At 43.7% G+C, this 21,976-nt stretch overlaps 1 protein-coding gene across 16 annotated transcripts in view; it reads left to right on the plus strand.

The window, feature by feature from the left end:
- ADGRL3 (adhesion G protein-coupled receptor L3) overlaps positions 1-21,976 on the plus strand; it is a 509,872-nt gene that overhangs the window by 400,614 nt on the left and 87,282 nt on the right. For 13 of the 16 annotated variants that reach the window (XM_032186442.1, XM_032186447.1, XM_032186430.1 and 10 more), the window contains 4 exons: positions 4,161-4,466; positions 6,662-6,765; positions 12,506-12,691; positions 16,450-16,488. In XM_032186442.1, the coding sequence (XP_032042333.1) occupies positions 4,161-4,466; positions 6,662-6,765; positions 12,506-12,691; positions 16,450-16,488 (635 nt within the window). The remainder of the gene's footprint in view (positions 1-4,160; positions 4,467-6,661; positions 6,766-12,505; positions 12,692-16,449; positions 16,489-21,976) is intronic. The other 3 variants (XM_032186433.1, XM_032186439.1, XM_032186440.1) reach the window with 1 other exon arrangement.

Here is a 21,976-nt window from a genome sequence, read left to right on the forward strand (position 1 = left end):
TGCAATTACTCCCCTGTGGACCTGGAAATGCTTTTTTTTTTTTTTTTTTTTTTTTTTTTTTTTTTTTTTTTTTTATAGCTGCCACTCTGGTCTGACTGATGGTAAAGCTTAGTCTTCTGCTCTTAGCGCCAGCTCTCTGCATAGCGCAGGGGAGAAAAAAGCCAAGTATCGCTTTGGGGTGTCTCTGGGAAAGAGATGTTTCCACAGCCACAACAACCACACTTTGCTTTCTTAGGAGCACTGGGAAAATACCTGTCCCAGCACTGTGCTGGGGACGGTGCTTCATGGGATCAAGTTTTGTAAAGTCTCATGAATGTTTGGGGCTTGAGTGTAGGAGTAAAAACTGAGTCTTGCCTAAAACATGTTTTTAAACTCTTGATATGGCAAAACACGGTGAAAGCAAGCAGTAAAATTAAAATAATCGAGACTATACATTCCTGTTTGTAACAGCGTGGATGAGTTTTAAAGGTCACCACTTGTCTCTGGGCAAGGATTTTACTACCAAGTATTTTCGGAAGAGTCCTTCTATTAAAATGACCTCAGGCAGTGCTGGTTTTCTCCAAGTTAAAAAATCACAGTTTGCTGGCAGCCTGAGATAATCTGGAGGTTTGATCTCTGGCCTGCACTTAGGTAATTGTGCACAGGTTGCAGTCTTGGCGTGGTTTTGCTTGGATTTGAGAATCATTTACATGCAAATGATGCTGATCTCTCCTTCCTTCCCTTCTAACCAATTAACTTGGTTTTAAAGCACACAGTTGTGTGAGCAACATCAGCGAGTGGCGGGGCCTCTGATGCTGGGTGGTGTTGGTGCGTTCGTCGTGCTCACTGGAGCTCGTTACCGAGTTGGGGCACTGAGTAACCAGCCCTCTGAGCTGAACCCAGTGCCATCCCATCCATCTCGCGCCACGAGACCGCTTCAGGTCAGCTCTTTTGGATCTTCTTATAATTTATGCTATGTAAATGGCACAGGTGTGTATTTTTACAGAGAGAAAGCCCAGTTGAAGGAGAAAAAAATAGGAAGAGCAGGCCCTCGAAGAGATTTTGGTACCAATGCCAAGGGGGGTTGAAAGGTAAAACAATTTTTTTTTCTTTTTTTTATGACTGAAGGAAAATACCAGTGAGTCCCTAGTGCATAGCTGACACAGTAAACTTGCCAGGGCTATTCCAGAAGCAACATGCCACAAGGCATTCAATAATGGTCAGTGAAAACGAGGCTCAGAAATGCAGTACCCCTGCGAGCAGGCTCCTGGGTGCCTGGGCATTTCACTGCCTCTTCCATGGCCCAATTAGGGCTTAATACAACTCATTTTCAGGAACTCTTGCAGAAAAAAAAAAAAAAAATCTTTTAAGTTTCAGCTCGTAGTTACTCTTCTCTGTTGGGTGCTGGAAATTTGTTTCTCTCTGCTTGCAAATGGCTCTGAGAATGATTTTAAGGGTGTTTTACCAGTTTTGCCCTTAAAACTGCATCTGCTCTTTCTCCTTGGTACTTCTGTGCCTGTGGCGTATGGCGTGGCTCACTTTGCAAATGGAAAGTAACTTGTTACTGCGTGACTAAAGGGGAGAAGAGCTGCAGGTAGTTATTTATCAGACCGATTGTTATTATGAAGACATGAAATATGTACTCATGGCAAGACCTGCCGTAGTAAAAGCAGACAATTTTTGCTGAAGTTCTCTACAAATTTCTGTCCTCCCTGCGATGTCAGATGGAAATCATGTGCCGCTTCGTGCTGTAGCACAGCTTCGAGCAGGACCTAGAAGATATCTGTCAATGTCTGCAGAATTTGGCTTTGTGTTTGTTGGAATCCGTTCAAACCCAAGGCTCTTAGTGGAAGGGAGGTGGCACGAGAAGGCTGGAAAGTCTAATCAGTGAGCTCTGTGATTGCTGAAATGCCGACATTTCCCAACCTTTGAGCATCCCATGTGTGTGTGTGCAAGTGCACATGCAGAAACCACAGCCTCCCGTGCTGACAAGCCCTGCTGGAGAGTCTCCAGTCAAAGCCCTTAACCCAAATCAGTTCAAGTCCCTGTGAGTGTTGCTGACCTGCGTCTGAGTGAAGTGCCTCCCTGCAAGGTTAAAAACAGGGAAACTTGTGCAAAAGGCTGGGGGCTGAGCCACAGGTGACCGATGTTAACAGGGGGAGAAATACAGAGAGCAAGGAACTGGTGCAAAAGCATCTGATATGCTATAATAGCGAAGGGAAAGGAAAGGAAAGGAAAGGAAAGGAAAGGAAAGGAAATTCCTGAAGTCCTGCTGTCCACCAGCCTCTTGGCTCAGGTGGGAGACCAGATTTTGGATCAGGCTGCTTATCCCAGTATAAAGGTGAGCACTGTTGCTCACCTTTTTGGAGGCCAGGGGAGAAGATAATCCAGTTTTCCTGGAAATGACGGAGCTGGTACTTGTAAGTGGAACATTTTCTGGAACAAAAGCTCCGATGCCTCGGAAAATTGTGTTTATGGTGCTTCTGACTTAGTTTTAAATTTTGCGGAGAGGGTTTCTCAGGCTTGGATTGAAATTATCTAAACCCAGAGCAAGCGTGCGCTTCAGCTGCCACATTATTGATTATGCTGGGGCACGGGAACTGCTCGCAGCACCTGGCTTTGGCACGAGGTAATTACTTAAATTACAAAAAAAGAAAAAAAAAAAGCTTTCAGGATGGAAGATCTCCTATTCCACACTAAAGGCAGTCATCTCTGTGCTTTAAATAGGTTGACTTGAATGAGCGTTTACCTGAACTCCAGTGACAGCAGTATCATTGTCCATTAATAACGAGTATTGCGTTAATAGCGAAAGCGGTCTGCTTCACCAGTCCTCGAAGAAAGGAAAGTCTTGGCTCTCAGGAGCTTGCAGTCTGAGCCTGCTCGCACAGCTGAATTAATACGAGGCTGTTCCTCGGGGCGAAAGGGTGATTCCTGCATTTAATTTTAATTTCTGGCTAGGCTGGCGTTCACGTGTGGCTGTCTTTAATGTAGAAACTCCAATTCCTGTTGCTGGACGTGGTACAAGCATCACACTGAAAGATTTCTGGATGCTGGCAGAGACATCAGGGAGGTGTGGCATGGGAATTTGAGGGGGACCGAGAGCAGACAAGTCCTCCTTGGCTCGTTGTGGCTGTGCTGCTGGGGGATTGATGGGACAGTTGTGAACATCTGTTACTGACTAGAGTAGAAGTGTTAGGTTGAGAGAAGCAGGAGGGTGCTTATCTTTGGGACGGGGGGAAAGCAGACTTCTGCACAAGCCCCTGCACTTCGGGGTACGGCAGGGGTGGTGGAGGTAGCCGGCCTCGGCTTCCAGACCTGAGATTTCAGGTCAAGCCACAAAGAAGGCCACGTGAGGCTGCATTCAGTGCAAAAAACTTGGATCTAAACAGGAGGCAAAACAAGGTAATTAGAAGGTGGACATCATTCAATATTTACCACACTTAGCGCAGCTCTGGCAGGATGGAGGACGGGTTAATGCATTTCTAAAACAAGTTCGCCACCTCTTGCTGCTTGACTGCCCACCATTAGTTGTAAATGAAATAGCCTTTTGAGGATTAAACTCTTGAGGATTTGGCTGGGCTGATGTGTGCTTTTGTGCCTGCTGCATGGCCAGCAGCTCAAGCTGAGCGCTGCTGTGGGGATGAGGCAGCAAGGCACGAGAGAGAAAATGAGGGACTTGTTTCAGAGAGCACCCCTGTACTCATCCCTCCATCTGCTTCGTTTTGGGGGGATGGGTTTGTGGTGCAGGTTGTTTTTTTTTTTTTTTCTTTTTTTATTATTATTATACCATGGAAAATGTTTTCCTGTCCAAACCTGCTGGGTCTTCAGAAACACTAAAAAATTAAAAGCACTTCTGTGCTAGGTGCTCCCTAAAAGATGGAAAATAAGATTGTACATTAAAATGCCAGAAAGAAAAACGGGGAGGGCATAAAATGCTGCTTTATTTTCATCAGATGCTAGTGCTTTTGGAAAATCAGATGTGCTCCAGTGGTCATTACCCCCCTGTGTGCTTCCCTCACCGTGAGTTTGAGCATCTCTTAAAGGCAGCAAGCACCGCGCTCGCTGCAGCTCCTGCTACACCCTGCAGGCTGCTTTGCGTGGCAGGGACAGCCTCGGGACTGAATCCACTCCACCTGCCTTTTTTCCCTCCCTCTCTTTAACCAGCTTTGGCTTTGTTTCAGGAATATCCACCTCAGGGGCACTGGGCCCGGGGAGCACCACTGCCAGCACCACGCCGCGGATGGCCACCAGCAGCACCGGCCGCCCCACCACCACCTCTGCCTTGGGCAGGAGGAACAGGAGCACCAGCACGCCGTCGCCCATGGCTGATGTCCCCGACGAAATGACCACACACCTGCCTCCTGCCTCCTCCCAGCTGCCCCCGGCGGGCGCAGAGAGCTGCGACCCCATGGAAGCCCGTGATATTATGTGGTCTCGTACCCGGCAGGGGCAGGTGGCAAAGCAGCCGTGTCCCATGGGCTCCATAGGTAAGTCGAGAGGTGGCCTGACCACAGGCCCCTGTGGCAGACACGTTTTCATCAGTGGATTATGCCACAGCCCTTTGTCAGGTCTATGCTGCCTTGGAGAAGTATGGCAGACAGCTGGCCTGGCTGAAGCCTCTATGTGCTGAGCACGTTGTGCAGGAGCTTTGGCATCCCAAGCTCTGGCTGAAGGAAAGGAGAAGCTAATAACCTTTCGGGATTGAGCTTGATGTGCTGTAAGAAATCCTGCCTCCACAAGCTGTATACAGTACGCCTGTTATCCCTGCTCTGGCTGTATTTGTAGCCTCTGGGCTCACTGAGTGGGGTGTTGATGGCTGACACTTCGCTTGTTTGGCTAAAAAAAAATAATCCACAACAACACGCACATTTTGATGAAGCTCTCTGCTTCACTGTTTACATTTCAAAGGCCGTGGCTGGCCTTTCCTAGCACAGGTATTCCCAGATCGTACTCCTGAACCACCACGAGTGATTTTTCAAGCTGCAGCCAGCATCCGGTGCAATCAGCAGGGAAAGCAGGAAGAAAACCAAGCCAACTCTTTCAAAATGGTTTATGGTTTATTGGGTTTTGTTCCTTTTCTTCTACTCTTCCCTCAGTTGTTTTCTTCCGAAAGGTTGCTTTTGGAGATTTTCTCTCCAAATTAAAACACAATGGACTGAATAATGGGCTCTGACATATGGTTTAGTTTACTGTATTTTAACAAATGCAGTTTTTGGGAAAGAGTTTATTATTCAAGCTAGTCTTGGTGTCCAGACCTGAGAACCAGCTTGCCAAGAAGAAATCGGAAGGTGGAGGAAATTGCCTGAAAATAAGGGCTGGAGGGATCTGGCTTGCAGAGGAGGCTCTATTAATTCTCCTCTCTATTGCCCTGGAGAGCCATTCACACCTGTGTATACAAATTCTGACTCTCTCTTGAATTCAGTGAAGTCAGGCTGATAAAATGTACGTCAAGGATGAGAGGCATGGAAAGACATCAATGGTGAGAGTAGGTAAAAAACATTTTTACTGTCTTTCTCAGCCCCGCTTGGTAAAATTAGGTGTGCGAAAGGTATCATGTGGTTCCCAGAGAGAGGAAAGGGTAGTCGGAACTGAAGTTGTGAAAAGGGAAAGGAATGATAAAAAGGGAAAATGAAGGCTGGATGCAGGGAGCTATTTTCTAAGCACAAGAGCAAAGGATTGGATGGAAATAGCTAAGAAAAAAAAAAAAAAAAAGAACAAACCCAACATGTTGACAGGGGATGGTCTGGTGTAGGCAATAAGCCTTTCCAGTCTCTAATTTCAGTGATTCATGTGATTTGTTAAAAGCCACGGTATATTAGCAGTGGGCCTCTTCCCACTCCCTTTGAAGGCATCAGCAAACCCTCACTGTTTTTAATCGGCGCTACTATCAGACCTAGTATGTAATTCACTCCCCCGTTGAAAAGTTTAGCTCTGCAGGGTAGAGCACTTTATAGGATGCAGAGTCTTTAATCTATGTACTGGCTTTCTTGCTTTTTAAAGTTCTTTAAACTGCATCATTTTGGACATGTTTTTCTTCGTCTGGAAGGGCCAGAGACTCTTTACTGTCTTTTGCAGCAGGGATCTGGGAGGTATTTGCCAAACAAAACTTTCCTCTAGAGTCCTTCTTAATGGTCAGGGGTGGATGGGAAAGCCCAGCATTACATCTTAGCATTTTTAGCATTTAAACTTTTGCATGGTTCCACCCAAACGGTTTAATGATGATTCAGAGCAGTAAAACCTTCATAAAGCAGTGGGGGGCAAGGAAGTCAAAGCTCGGGGTCTGATACTGAGGCACCAGCAGCGGGGCAGAGCAGGCAGAATGGCCAGCCCAGCACTTGGGGTGCTGGCTCAGTGGTTGAGATCCAGCTTCAGTTCCTTACTCCTTGGGAGCTTTCCTATCTGGCCTGAGGCAAAGACGTCTGTCCATCATCTCTTAGGTGAAATGGAAATGCTATCCCTGCCCTACTTCATTAGTCTTCTATGCCTGAGAGCCCTAAGCAACAAGGTGATGGGAGATTAGAGCACTGAGACGAGTCAGAGGCATCCTGCTGAGGTCCCAAGCACTAGTAAGCTCCCAGGCTTCGCGTGATGTTTCAGTCGGTGTGACGTGAAGCCTGTGAGATGGAGTCCTGTGGGGGAAATTCAGGTGGTAATTCTGAACACGGTGCCTTTCCTGTTCCAGGTGTTGCGACTTTCCGGTGTCTTGCACCAGATGGGATCTGGGAGCCCCAAGGACCAGACCTCAGCAACTGCTCTTCTCCCTGGATCAACCACATCACTCAGAAGGTAAAGCCTTCTCCACATGTTGACCACGCCAAGTGTGTGCAGTGACCTTCCAGAGGCCCCAAAGTCACCAGCAATCACGCTTACAGCATGAGCCGTGTGTAGTAGCTAAGTATTGCAAGGAGAAAAAAAAAAAAAGACCGTAAAAATGTGATGGAAATTAAGGTAAAGAGGGTGAGGGAAGGAAAAGGAAAGGGGCTGGAGAGTGGAATTAAACTGGAATGAATGATAGTTCTTGTTTGTGGCAAGAAAAGGAGGGAGAGGAGGAGGCAGATGGACATGTGGAAAGTGCTGACAATGGAAAAGGAAACTTTCCCTTTCATGCATCCCCAAGGATTTTCTCCCGCCATGCAAGCACAGGATAAACCCCGTAGCTGAGAAATCTTTACCAAAGAAAAGCAGGCTCAGTATGAAATGTTTGTGCCGCGCTACTGACTTTCTGTTTTTAACTTCTTCCCAAATTGTGAAAGGAGTGGTGGAATAGAAAACAATGCTGCAGTAATGCATATCTTTTGACTTCTAAGTCCCTTGATGAATGTTTTGTAGCACTTCATCATTTATCAGTGTTAAAAGTGCATTAACATGTGACAATGGAAGTTCAAGACAAGCAGAGCTTATTTGGTAGCAATATGTTGAACATTTTTGTTATTAATGCACAGTGGTGCTTTCAGCTGATTTCATTACAAACAGAGACCAGATGTGTGTTTACGCCATAGAGTCTGTGGGCTGAATCCTTATTATAGCAATTTGGGTGGATTTATTCACTCCTTTAGCCGGAGCAAGAGATTCCCAGTACTGCAGGCTAGCCGTGCTGCGCTCTGGGAGAGCTCGTGCTCGCTGGTGAACGGGATGGGATGACCCTACAGATGGGGCTGCCTGTCTTTCTCCTCCCCGTCCCCCATCTTAGCTGAGGCTCAGTAATCTGTGACCGACTGCCCCCGCTCAACTTCAGCTGGATTTATACCCATACCTCCCCCAAAATAGGGGAAGACATCGGTTAATGCGGGGCTGCTGTGGGACAGCACAGCCATTAGGAAGCCCCTGGTCCTTCCCGGTGCTTTTGTCCCACACAGGAGGTTGGGCAGCTCTCCTGCCATATGCTAAGGCTAGCTGATTAATAAAGACTGCCTTTGCTGCCATTAGCAGCTGTGCAACTCTTGTTTTATGACCCACGTACTTATCCTGGAGGGGTTAATATTACTTACTCTAGCCATAATTCACCCAGGCAGCTGGGAGACCTCTTGCTGCTCGGTGAAGATGGCTAGGCCGTTAGCCATTAGCAGAGGGAAATAATAGCCTGCACTGATGAAATTTCCATCAAGGTTAGGCTTATTTTATTTGAAACCACAGCTATCATTTGCCTAACAAATGAGGCACATTTAATTTGTTACATGCTTTCAAAAGAGGCTAAAATTGAAGAGCCAGGTTTTCAGAAATGCTGAGCAGGCCACAACAGGGAAGGAGGGGTTTTTTTGGAGGGGGAAGGGTAGGAGGATATTGTTTTTCTGGAGAAATTTAGCTACATTCAGCTTTGGGGACATTTCATCAGTCAATGAAAAGACTAGGGGGATCTGCCAAACAGCTCTGGATCTAATGTTTTGGTGCATGTGTGGAAATTTTCTGGGAACTTGGGACCCTGTGGCCCAACCACTATGGAGATCTGCCTCCAGCCTTTCTAGGAGTGCCTTCTGAGAGGAAAGCCATGCCAGGCTTACCTAGAGGCTTGTGTTGGGGTTTTCATTCAGTAATTCTTACAGCAAACAGAATTTTAAATCACTTCGGAAATAACCAATAACCACTTGGTGCCCCTGCCTGAGTAAGGAGATTGGAAATCATCACTGGCCTTAGAGTTGGAGACTGATTTATTCATAAATTGGGCACTGGATTTACACATCCCCAGTTTGGACAGGACAATTCCCTTGGTAGGGATGGTAGGGGAATGTTGTGCTTGCATTCACATCTCTATAGCAAAAGATTATTACTTCTGTTCTTTCTCCTGTTCTGCTCAAATTGTACGCTGGGTGTTTGCCTGCTTGCATCACGGTATTAGGTTTTACAACCCTCTATTAGCTTCCATTAGAGTTATTGTGCTTGATGGAAGATCAGAACAAATGTCTGCTTCAGCAATTCATTGGCCCCCTGACATTTACTTTAACTTTATTGTTGGTGCCTACCATGCCCTCGTACTGTAGCAGGAGAATAAACTTGCCAGTGCTATTGAATTATGCACTGCTGTGTGGGTTACTTCCAGAGTCAAGCAGTAAAAGGAAGCAAAAAGGTCAGCTTGGATACATTGCATCGCCCTAATCATGAGGTCATATGTTCAGCCTCAGCCTGTTTGTTTTATCTCTTACTTCCATCAGTACTGGCCTTTGCATACTCTGCAAGATGCCTGAAAATGTCTTTTCCTCACTGTGACTTTCAGTGGAGGGTCCTCGCACTAAGCCCAGCTTCAAGGCTCTGAAAGAGAAGATATTTTGTTTTGTAGGATAATAAGAAGGATCTGCTTGGCCGTGTATGACAGAAAGAGTGGGGTTTTGTGGAGGATATCACCACCTCATTGTGTCCAGGCCTGAGGGTGAAGTCACAGCCTTGGTGACACCCCCGTGAAATCCTGCATCCAGGGTGCTTTTGACTGTGTTGGGAGCACTGCAAGGTACTTGGTGCAGCAGGTGCTACAGCTCTCAGATATTAATTGGACATTAATTGGATTTGGATGTCAGCTGGAGTCACACTTTCTTTAGAAGATAAGAGAAGGATGGTAGATATGCTCTGACCCTGTTGTGTGAACGCATGTGCATAATGAAACCTCTGCCAAGGAAACAAAACGGCCACGAAGTCTTTGCAATATCAGAAGTTGTCCCACAGCCCCTGTTTTGGCCCTGATGAAACCTGTCAGATGTTTGTCCCTCCAGAAAATGACCTCAGCTCCGTGGCCTTTAAAGCTGGCTGGTCCATCTGCATGCCACTATTTTTAAAAATCCCAGTTCAATCTTTCATACCATGTTTTCGTGTTTTTTATATCGCTGTCCGCCCCAGGCTGCAGGAAAATATTTTTGCCATTATGCCTGCTGATGTTTCAGCACATTTGCTCCCGTACCCGGCATCTTTCTTATTTCCTGTGATTTTTCTTCCCTAAAGTCATCTTCTCTGCAATTTCCCTCATTTTTATTCTACCATCCTCTTCTTCAGTAATTTCTCTGTGAGAAAGGTAGGGATGAAACAGCAAGCACGCCGCAGAAGGGTTGTTGTTAGTCCTTCCAGACAAAACTCCCTATTTCTCTTCCTTGGAGTATATGAAGCAGGCAGGAAAACACACCCTACCCAACAGCCATTACTTCACAGTCTTTTCAGTTGTAAGAATACAAGAGACGGTGGTCTAAACTAGAAAAATGTTAGCGAGGGTTGCACAGCATGGTTTCAGGTGTGCCAGTGCTCATTTGTAAATCTGGACTGAATCCTGCCAGCATGCTCAAATGAAGAGGAGAGCATTTTTTTGACAGAGCTAGGAAAGTATGGGTTTGTGTGCTTAGATTTTTGGCAGGAAACACATTCTCTCTCCTTCAAATTAGCATTCTAAGACCAGATTTAACCAATTTGCAAAAGGCTAAAAACCACCCAAAACAACCAGAAATTAAATTTAGTTTGAACAGAATGTTTTCTTTTATCCCACAATCCTTTTTATTTTTAATCTTAATTTTTTTCACAATCAAGACAGAAAATGAAAAAAAAAAAAAAAAAAACAAAAAGAAAAAACAACTTTAGTCTCAAGTCAAAAAGAGATGTATTATTTTTACTTCATTTATTTTTCTTCAGCCTACCAGCAGAAAACTCAGTTATTTGTACCTTTTTTCTCTACTTCTTGCCTGCCTTGCAGCAACAGCCTGACCCTCAAAGAACTTTGTAAGATTGTTCCTGTTTTCTGCGGATGGTGGTGACTGTGTTAGTGTTTGACTTAAAGACTACTGCACTTTTGGGAAGAAATAACTAATAAGAAGCTTGTCTTCCATGCAGCAATAATGAAGGGGAAGCTGTGGAGAGGTGCTTTACAGAAGGGAAGTTCCCAAGGAACGTTAGTTAAATGCATCCTTCTGGGCAGCAGTGAGCTTTGCTGTGTTACGTATAATTAATGCAAAAAGTTCAGTCATGTTTTTACACAACACCAGGCATGCATTTTAGTCAGCGTTTAGGGACTGATAGCAGAAGTTGTTTTTGACAGGACTGCATGGAGGACACCTAAACTGCAGCTTCAAATGCTTGAAAGAATTAGGGAGGTTTGCTATGAGTAGGCCAGTCTGCGAAGGTGCATGGCCCAAGGGAAAATGGATGCATCAAATGCTGAGTAGCATGTTTTTTTTTTCTTCTGACACGAGTAAAAATTGCACTTCTTGGAATTTTGCAGTTTTCTGTAGGGCACACACAAATATTGTCTGTCATGATACATGTTAAGCTCCAGGGACAAACTGCAGGAAAATCCTGTCATTGATTTCTATATGTAAAGGGATTTGATGCAGCCATTCTTTAAAGGCCTGGGTGCCAATGGAGGAGGTTAAAATTCAGCCCCTGTGCTGACATGTGGCATTCTTCAGCTGCTTAGGAGATCAGGCAGCTGTAAGAATAGGATCTGGTTTCTATGGCATTAGCCTTGTGTGTTACAAGGAGAAATCATTCAATTTTTGAATATATGTTATCATTGCTCTAATGGGAAGAACAACACATTATCTCCTTTATTTGTCTTATCTATATCATCATACGCTTTAATTCTCTGAAGATGAGCATATGAACGTCTTCAGTTAGATCTCATTAAATCAGATGGGCTGTTGCTGTCAAATTGATGGAAGTAAGTTATTCATTTATAACTGAGCTAATTGATTTACTGAGAGGTAGAAGCTCTGTCTGCAATCTTTCTCTGGAATCTTGCTTTTACAATAAGCACCAGAAATTGAGGGAGGAAGAGAAATATCTGATTCCTAGCTGTTGGAAGATAAGACAATTGGAAATTTCATATGAAGAACCCAGCAGAGTTGGTCATTAAGCCTGATGGAGAAGTGGGACCTTCATTTAAATGTCATCCTGTGTAATTTCTCCTTATGCCTGGCATATTCCCTATGCATATGCGTTCCAGATTGGAGTGGCATATAATGAAGGAAGATTAGAAAGCAGCAATAGTATTCTTGTACTGGGCTGCTCGTAGAAAGGAGATGGGACTAGCTGCCCTGACTCCAATCCTCGTGGCATGGGAGAGGAAAGGGACAGCAGGTGAGGAGAGCAAGAAAGAAGGAAAAAAACATTATGGAAAGAGAGAGCTTCTCAAATAATTACACAGTGAATTTCTCTGTAGGTGAGTCATGAACTTTATGACTCAATTAGACAATAAGAGTCTTTTAATAGCAGATACAACCAAACAGCCTACTTGGTTTTCCCTTCCAGCAAGCCTTTATTTGAAGGCTTAAACCTTTTGCTCCTGAGTTAGTATGTTTTTAAGCTAAGAATCACTAGACTTATCACAGAAGTAGTGCCCACTGAGGTAAGGAGCACATCTCTTGTGTGCAAGCGCTAAGTTAAATTAACACCTGATTGCTAAATCCATGCAATGGAATTTGTCAGCTTTTTTCCTCATGTTTGTCTGAGCTATGTCATCTATTTGTGTTTCTTTTTTGTTTCTTCTGTGGGGCTGGGGGGCCTGGAGTAATGTCATACTAACAGTTAGGGACAACCTTTTCCCCTGCTTTCTCAATTGCAGATGAAGTCGGGGGAGATGGCTGCCAATATCGCCCGAGAACTTGCGGAGCACACGAAAAACCACTTGTACGCTGGTGATATCACGTACTCCGTGTCTGCCATGGTCCAGCTGGTCAACTTGCTTGATGTGCAGCTCCGAAACCTGACTCCAGGCGGGAAGGACAGCGCTGCACGCAGCTTAAATAAGGTAAAAACAAAGGGCCTTGGGAAAGGACAGGAGGCTGAAGAAAGGTTTGGCTGTCCCTGGAGAGCTATTAGAAATCTCATTCTGAACGAGTGCCATTTTAGGGCAGCCATTCTTTCTTAGTAGACAGGAGTACCTGGCAGTTTTTCGTTTACAGTGCATTTTATTCTGCTGAGAAACGAAACAGTTGTAAATGCCAAGTGTACTGTTGGTGCTGGGAAATGTATACCCTTAGATGTGTAGATATATGTACTCCTGGTACTTCATTGTGGTCTCAGCACTCGTGGCTCAGTATGAGAATAACTCAAGTGATACCATGGCAATTATTGTGGATTTGTGCCAACATGACTGAGACTAGACTTTTGCCCAGCGTTTCCAGTGCTGAATTGTCTGTGAAACGACATGTAATATAATCCAGAAAATTTGAATTTTTAAAACCCTGAGATGCAGAGACAGTCTGAGTTTTGATTTTTCATCTTGTAACATTAAAAGACGCTGGATGTGAAGGTCAAATGGGCACTTTTATGCATAAATATAAACAAAAGCAGATACACATTTGTTTACACTTGAGATACATTTATCAAAGTCACATTAGATGGCAGCTTATTTACATCTAAGGTGCTTAAGATGTTTTAGTATTAGAGGGCCTTTGTAATAATTACCTGTGACAGTCCAGAAGCACATTTCTGCACAGTGACTCTGTGGTTTATCTGCCCTCTGAAGAAAAAGAATTACGAGTCATTTTGTCATTTCTATATTTAAGTGCACCTGCTACATACTAAAGATGCTAGATGTTGCCAATTATGGGAGAAAATATTGGCTGTGGAGTCTGTAAGAATATATTTAAAGCTGAGGTTTTCCTGGGTCCAGAGCCTTCTTCATCACTGAATCTCATGTAAATGCACAGGATGAGAATTATCTGGGACTCAGGCAGTGCATTGTGCAGGCCTGGTCATCAGAACAAAGTGAAGCTGAATCCTGTGGCTACCAGCACATGGTTATATTGGCCACCTACTTAAAATAAGACACCAGATATTGTTCTCAACTGTGTAGTTGGCTCAGACAGTTCGGGCATCCATGTAAGTGAGAACAGAATTTGGTCACAAGATTATACGGGGAATAAATGATCCCAGCTAAGCCTAAAATTTCTTCCGTGTCTTCTGAAGAAACATATTTTTCAGGGAAGTAACGTTGTCTTTCTGTTGTAAAATATTATTGTGGACTTATTCTGTTTTAAATGAGAAGGGCTTCGGGATTGTTTAAAATTACAGCCACATGGGAATTAAGTCCTGCATATCATGTGCTTTGCATGTGCAAGGAATGGGGTTGTCCTGATGCTTTTAATTAGTGCTGCTTCCAGCTATTTTATAACAAAGTAGGTAATACTTGTATTAACTGTTACATCAGCATAACATTTTTGTTATAATCCAACCATGGTTTTATTTGAAATTATGGCGATATCTGACAATATGAGGTAAAACCAGCAATTAATGTCACCTACTAACGGGTTTCATGATTCTAGTCTGCTTGCTCTTCTGAATATGTCCTAGCCATACCCAACATTTTGTCACTTCAGCTTTGCAATCACATATTTTTCATCTTTTTATATCCTACCTTCCAATATTTGTTCCTATTACACGAAATGGGGTTGTATCTTGGGGAAAGGTGGGAGTTACCGTTGTCACGGGAAGGTTTGGAAAGGCAGAGTTGCTCAGCTCTGCTGTCCCTCCTGTGGCTCCCCGTGCAGATTCCCCCACCACCACCACCATCAGCTTTGCACAAGCAGCTCATACAAATCAATTGCACTCCACATTAAAATTCTGGACCGTGTGGAGTCCTGCAAAACAACGATGCGAGTCAGTGATCCAAATGACAGGCTCGGTAATTTACTTGCTCTCATTCCCCACTTAATTCTTTAGAAGAGCAACTGCTCTGTGTTCATTTAAGAATGCATGAATTCGACTTGGAAGTAGTATCGGGCAAACAAAAGGCAGCAGAGTTACTGCTCCATTTTCCCCTTCACTGATCAAGAGTATTTCCAGAAAAAAAAAGAAAAGAAAAAAAAAAAAAGAAAGAAAAAAAAAAAGGAAAAAGTAATTTACAAAGAGTTTTAGTTAGTGTTGTTTAGTCAGAAAGGAGAAATAAAGTAAGCACTAGCCATTAAATATTCTTTTAATCATTAAAGGAAATGTGCTGGGGATTTGCCTTCATGCTCCATCTGAAAGCATTCACCTGTGCTCTTATGTTTTTTATTATTTTTTACAAGCTGATGTACAATGAATTAAGGTAAACTGGCATAATCAGAGTTTTTGAAAGCCATCATCGTTCAGGAGCCACTTCCCTGTCACTAAAAGCGTTGTGCTTTCCACTGGATCAGGCTTAATTAAGATAATAATCGTTCTATAGCGGACTGGTGAGACCCCCAAGTAGATAGCTCTGTAATTTCCAGCAAATCTTTCTTTGATCTCCATTTGTGTATGAAAAGTCTTCATACTGGCCAAGTTTACCCAGAGAAGGTTTCTACTGTTAGAAATTGATGATTTAGAAATTGAAATTAGACACTGCCTGGTACCTGAGTGTACTTTGTTTGTTTCGAAGTCTCAGAACTCTTGGGGACAGATCTGGCTCTCAGCTGTCCTCATGGGATGGCACTGCTGGGAGCTGAGAGTATGTTACCCCAAATCTCCGTGGACAGGCATTTCCAACTCAGGTACATCAGCAAAAAGCAACCCAGCAAAACCAGTGGCTCCGAGCAGCCTGACTTTAGTTGCGCTGCTGCAGAGCGGTCTCATTTCTAGCTCACTGCTGCAGACAGCCTGCAAAGTCCCAGGGAGGTAAATAAGTGCCTGTTTGAATTTCATGACACACTGAAGTGCAGTTATCAGGCAGGAGGCATGCAAGTGCATATCAAAGTACAGTCTTAAATGTGGCTCCTATTAAGAAGGTGGGATTCTTTATGGAAAGGCTATTCAGCATATAAAGTATTTAGACCCAGTAATTACAAAGGAAAGCACAATGCAGTATAAGAGAAAATTGGAAAACTCAGTCCTAAACAAGCAGCTTAATCCAAAGAGGAGAAAATGGCCTCAACTGGAAATACTAAATCTGATTCCCATTTCCTAGTTATAAGCTTTTCAATGGCCATTCATGCATTCAGGAGCTCTGGGCAACGCTCTCTCCCACAGCTTCAGGTGTGATCACACTTGACGTGCTCCAGAGCTGGCATTAAGGTGAGATAAAGCTGGATGAGAGGCTCTGCCTTGAGCAGGTGTCTCAGGATGAGTCTAGGCCTAGATATATCCTGCGTACAGCTTGCTCCCTGCTTGTCCAAAGCTGGGTTATAGCTCACTATGCCATCAGCACTCTCCAGCTGCAGAGCCCACTCTCCTTTCACAAAAATAACAATTATCCCCATTCATCCCAGCCTTGTTTGACATGAAAACTCCAGGCTGTAAGGAAAAGGTTGTCTCCTGACCACCTCCACTTTACCTAAGTGTCTCTACCATCTAACAGCTGCTCTTGCAAAGTTCCCAGTGTGTGCTTAACTGAAAAAGGACTAACCTTTATTTCTGGAGCCCGTCCTTCCAGCCTTCCACTGCTGCCTAACTCGCATGCTTCCTTTGGTTTGGTTCGTTCTCAAGAGCTGTTTAAAAGAGAAATGAGGTTTTCGCATAGGCATTTTCTTCAAAATTTTTTCCCTTGTTCTGTCACTAACTTGTTTTTTCTATTCCGTCTTTAATCTGCTGTCTTTATGGACTCAGCTTCAGAAAAGGGAGCGCTCTTGCAGGGCCTATGTCCAGGTATTTCTTGTGTTTTTAATCCACATGTCCAGTTGTTGTTTGACTGAGTGACTGTGAAGTGGTTCTTGTCTGTCAATCTGATTTTACCACCTGTGTGGCAGCAAGTCCTAAGGTTAAGGTTACAGGATAATGTGATCATTTCATTATTCATTTCCCTTCCACACTTGCCAGGTTGTTCACAGCCTTGACAAAAATGTGGGACAAAAACTCCGAACAAGGAAGTGGGGGGGGAAAAAAAAGGAGAGATCTGACAAGACCCATTCAGACACTGGAATAAGCAGAACAGTCTGGATGCATGCAATTCCAGAATGCAAAACCCCCTGCTCGCAGAGGTGTCTCCAGACCACCTGGGTTTTGCTAGCAACGTGTCACTCAAATAGCTGCTGCATGCAATTTCTTGTTTTTCCTTCTTCTCTTGCAAATTTAGAAACAATTCAAAATTGCAGCACTTGGCATGAGGGAGGAGGTAGAATCATAATGAAATGCAGAGTGTCCTCGCAGAGGGATGTAAGAAGGAGGAGAGTGCTGCAAACTAAATATAGGATTAGGAACATAACATCCCATAAAGTTCACCCAGCTGCCTGAATGTGCAGGCTCACATTGTGTTTACATGAACGAAGTTAAGTCCCAGTGTTTTGGAAAGACCTGCCTGTAGTCTTTTCAAGAGCGGGGCCTTGGGTCATGACGTTATTTATCCTGTCACCTAGGTTTGTAGCACTTGCTCCAGTGGCTTTTGTATAAAGCTGTTTGTATACTATGGGTGAGTTAATGCTGCTTTAAGAGATGTGAGTGTTTTACCTCCTAATTTCTGTCTTGTGCTTATGAACTTCGATGTTAAACTTACGGATGGTTGGTCATTATTTATGTGTGTATATATAACGGAGGTGTGAAAATGAAACCCATGTTTGCGGAGGGGGCTGTCAATACCTGATTTTTTTTCTGCATAGTGGAAGTTCCTACAGCTCATACTGACTTTATTTTGTGAGTGCATACTTCATTTAATCTGGAAGATTAGATGGCTTAGATTTCTAGGGCATTAAATATAAAACAGTTCACCTCTGTGCTGGTAGCGTGTCTGTCTTCCCTTTGGCCATGACAGCAAGCCATCCCTCATCTGTTCCCTAACATAAACGTTAATGGATAAAGATGAGTTATGGACTTACACGTATCATATCTGGACTGACCTCCCTTAGGATCATTTATCATTTTAAGGAAATTTTACCCTTCAGTGCTTACTCCCAGTTTGGCTATCTTGTCTACGGTTGAAACATGGTGAAGCTGGTTTGACCATGGACTGCACGCTCCTGTTGGGGATATTGGATGCTACTCAACCTTGTCCTTTCCTTAGCTGCACAGGTGCACTCTGCAGACTCATTGCAGGCTCCTGGTCTTTTTGTCTTCTTTCGAACAGTACTGAATAGTGGATTTAATATACTCTACAGAAATCTTGGCATTGATAGAATAAAAACTTGAATTCTGCATAGACTTAAGCTTACCATTAATTTCAAGGACTCCTTGCCTTTCACTTGGAAAGGCTACTTCTATGTTTAAACATTAATCATTTGCCTACCTCTGTAGTAGACCAAGGCTGATGAAAGCTCATTGCCTAAGCTGTTTAGTGTAAATATGAACAAAGCTGGTAAATCTATTGAAGAGGACAGTCCTGTAATGGAGGGCTTGAAGAATGAATTAGATGACCTAATTGAACCTTTCCAGCTCAGCCTTGTAATATATGGAGGTATAATAATGTATCTAGACATATTTTCATACAGTATGTTTCCATTTGGAAAATCATGTTGCTGAAGTCAGCAAAAAATCTTGTGGGAGGAGTATTTGTCTGTGATAGCAATTAAACGTGACTGCAGGTATTCCTGTTACAGGCCACTTCTGCTTTACCAGGCAGTGAAATGTCTGGGCTGGCAAAGACAACTTAGCAATAATTTTTCAACAGATTTTAAATGGGGAAGTCCCAGATCTTGTGAAGTCACTGGGAGGTGGATGCTCCGTGGAACTATGCCACCGATGGCAGAGAAATTGAGTTTTCAGCCTTGCTGACATGATCTCCTTTTGCTGGTCCCTTTGTCATGAAGCGCATCCACAGCTGTGCTCCCTAGGCAAGGGAAAACACCGTACAGTTTATGTGAGAGATGCTCAGTAACTATAAAAATCAAATGTGCAATTGAAAACAGGTGAATTTGTGGGAAGGGGAGGGTAACTTGAGAAGATGATAATTACTGATATCAGTCTTAGTGGTTTCTTTGGGCTGACAAAACCTAAGTGGTTAGGACAGAGCCCCTGTGCCAGCTGAGGTGTAAAGTCCTATAAAGTCCAAAATAAATTAATAATATAAATAAATGTGTAAAATGGAACTGGAAATGTTCTGAGTTATTCAAAGATGAAACAGTGGGGACGCAGTATCAGATTACCATCTTATTTTTCTTGGTAATGTCATAATTAAAACAAGTATTGATTAGATATGTCTGTAAACTGCCACAATATTTATTGAGTTATAAACTCGGGGATTTTATTTAGTGAAGACAGAGATTATGGATGCTCCTCTTTTAGTTGCAAATGTGGTAGATAATCTCTTTTCTCTCAAAAATCCAACAAGAGCCAATCTGACGGGTGGTATGATAAATACATGTTAATATAACGGCCAGACAACAGCTTGGGGGTTTGCCAATCGCCGTGATGTTTAAGAAACTGCAGCATCAATTTTAATTTGTGATAGTAGGAGTCACCTAGATGGGCTGAGCTTATAGAGGTGGATGTCCAACAGGGGTGGGGTGAGTGGACTTGGAAGGGTTCTCCATCGGCTAAGGAGAGCTTGGAGCAGGTGACTGGCTTTTTAGTGGCTGAAGATCTCTGCACCAATTCCCCTTGGAGCTGCATCTCCCCGCATTACTCAGGCCCACCTTTCCGCAGTTCCTGGCAGTCTATTTTGGGAAGGGAAGGAAGAAGTCTTTGTGCAGGAGAGTGAGTCACAATGGGTGACACACTGGGTGAGTGTAGCCTCATTTGGTGACTGATGTGTGACATAAGCTGGTCAGAATTTTCTGGATTTTTTTTTTTTTTTTTTCAGAACTTACTCATTTTCTGAAGGTGTTTCTCCTTATAGTGAAGCTCTGGAGTGGAAGGAAACACTAAACATTTGTCTGCTGAGAGCTGTGAAACTTGGTTTGGTGTCACAGATTTCTTCCATGCCCTTTAGCAAGTGACGCATGCTCACTGTTTCCCAGCTCCTCATCTCATAATACTGTGGATACAATCCCCCTGACCTCTGGGAATACGAGAAGGGTAATAAAGTTAAAAAAAAAAAAAATAAAAAAAAAAAATACATACACACAAAACCAACCCAAAACATTCAGATATTACAATAAGGGAGGCCCTATTAACATGGAATTCTTAAACATGGGAAACACAAGCTTTTAATAAAAGCTCACACCACACAGTCCAGACATGCAGAGTCCTCTTGAGCACGTGTGTGCTCTTGATTAGAGCGTCTGAGCTCACCTCCTTGCTCTGCTTGGATTTTGTGGTCTGCAGCTGAGAGGCATCGTGAAGCCAGGCAGCAGCCCCTTCCCATGTGAAACTGCGTGCTGCATTTGAGATGCAGATCTCAGAGGGCAAAAACTTCCCGAGGGGGTCCCATTATTATAATTATTTTATTTTTTTTAAGCCAGTCTCAGTTTCTTCAAAGCTGGAGGACGGTGAATACAATAGATAGACTGAGTGGCTGTTCTGTGGGAGGTGTGGAAGGAAGCAGCAGAGCGTTGCTTTTGCAGCATTTTCCTGGCTTAACAGCATTTTCTGCTCTGGTTCCTGCTATCCTCTGGGCTGTCCTGTAAACCAGTTGGCCCTGTTTTGTAATTCGGGACTTGTCTGCACACTACATGGAGATTATGGAGGTGCCACCCACCCCATGAGGACCCCAAGAGCATCTGGGTGCAGGTGGCATTGCAGCCACCAGCGAGGCCAGTGCTGAGAGCCTGGCAGGGTCCAGGTAGCAGATGGCAGCCGGTGGCTACAGTCAGCCTCAACCTTCCAGTTCTCCTGGAAGTTTTCTGAACACCTCACCCTTGTAACACAGGCTGTTGGAATTGCTGTACTAAGCAAAAATGAAAGGCTTTCCCCCAGGGGATTCAAGCCATTAAGTTTAGGACTGAGTAAAAGAAGAGACTTTTTTTCTATTCTTTTTTCAAACCCAGCAGCTCTCGGTAGATAAAAGGTATGTCTGGGACTTTGCCAGTAATATTTAAAGTGGATTAATTCTGTTTTTTCTCCTTCTTGCTTGCTTGCTCAGTTGGCTCAAACTTCTGTGAGGATGAAACGAAAGAAACTTGTAGCTCTTGAGACGGAGAGTAAATTGAATTACGCCGCGTTTAGCTGTGTTCTTGTTGTGCCTGCAACAAGAAAGACTCTAACCTCCATTTATAGAGAAAGGGGCAAATTAATGAGGATTTTCGAGTTCCTTGTTTGGTCACTTAATTGGCTGTATGACAAAGAGCTCCACGGTGCGTGTCAAACAACTTTCAGAGTCCTCTAATGATTTGTGCCTTGCTCAACTCCTGATGCTATTCTGCGTGGCCTGTCAGGAGAGGTATCGTTGTTAAAGTGGCTGGAATAAATTGGTTAGCAGTGTGCATACAATGTAGGATATTAGCTATAGCTATGGGGAGTACTTTCAGCAGCTTTTTCAAGATAGCTAGATGTTTGCCCCTAAGCATCAAAGTGCCCCAAACTTTCATTTAATATAATTAAAAGGACATCTGAAAGAAGTGTGACTCACAGCAGGGTTCTGTGGGTTGGTAGCCCTTTTGTTAAAACTCTGTGAACTTAATATACTTCACAGCTTGATAAACCTGCACTTGATTTGTGTCAGTAAGAGCAAAAATATAAATCCCCACCCCGCGTGTTTCTGCTGCACTGAGCCTGTTGTTAGGGGAGAGGAGGATCAAAGCCGCAGCCTTGGGTTTGTGGCTGGAATCCCAAATTCTTCACGTAAATATTAAAAAGGAATATGACCACGAGTTCCTTTACCTACAGCTAAGCTACATATATGATGATACTGTCACATGTAACACAGCAAAACTGAAAAAAAAATATGTTTTCTGTGTTACTGTGTGCTCACTTTCTGCTTTAGGCTGACTCAGCCCTTAAACCTGGTGGCACAGGAAAAAGTCTCAATACGAGTTACTGTAGAGGCCAGTGGGGGATGTCCCTTTAATTTGGACCACTGGGAGAAAAGAAGAATCTCATGGCCACCCTAGGAGTTCCCTTGAAGGCTATGGATATTCCATCAAAGAAGCACTTATTGTTTGCAAGCCATTTTCTTTTTTTTTTCTACATCTTTAGTCACTTCCCCGGTGTAATTAGTCTAGCAGTTGCTTGTATAGTCTCAAATCCCAAACAGTAGGGCAGCAAATACAGATGATTCATAAATGCAGTTTTCAGCTTATTCTCCAGGGAAGATCTCATTAGATGAAAT

Source organism: Aythya fuligula, chromosome 4 (assembly GCF_009819795.1).
Source record: "Aythya fuligula isolate bAytFul2 chromosome 4, bAytFul2.pri, whole genome shotgun sequence".
NCBI lineage: Eukaryota > Metazoa > Chordata > Aves > Anseriformes > Anatidae > Aythya > Aythya fuligula.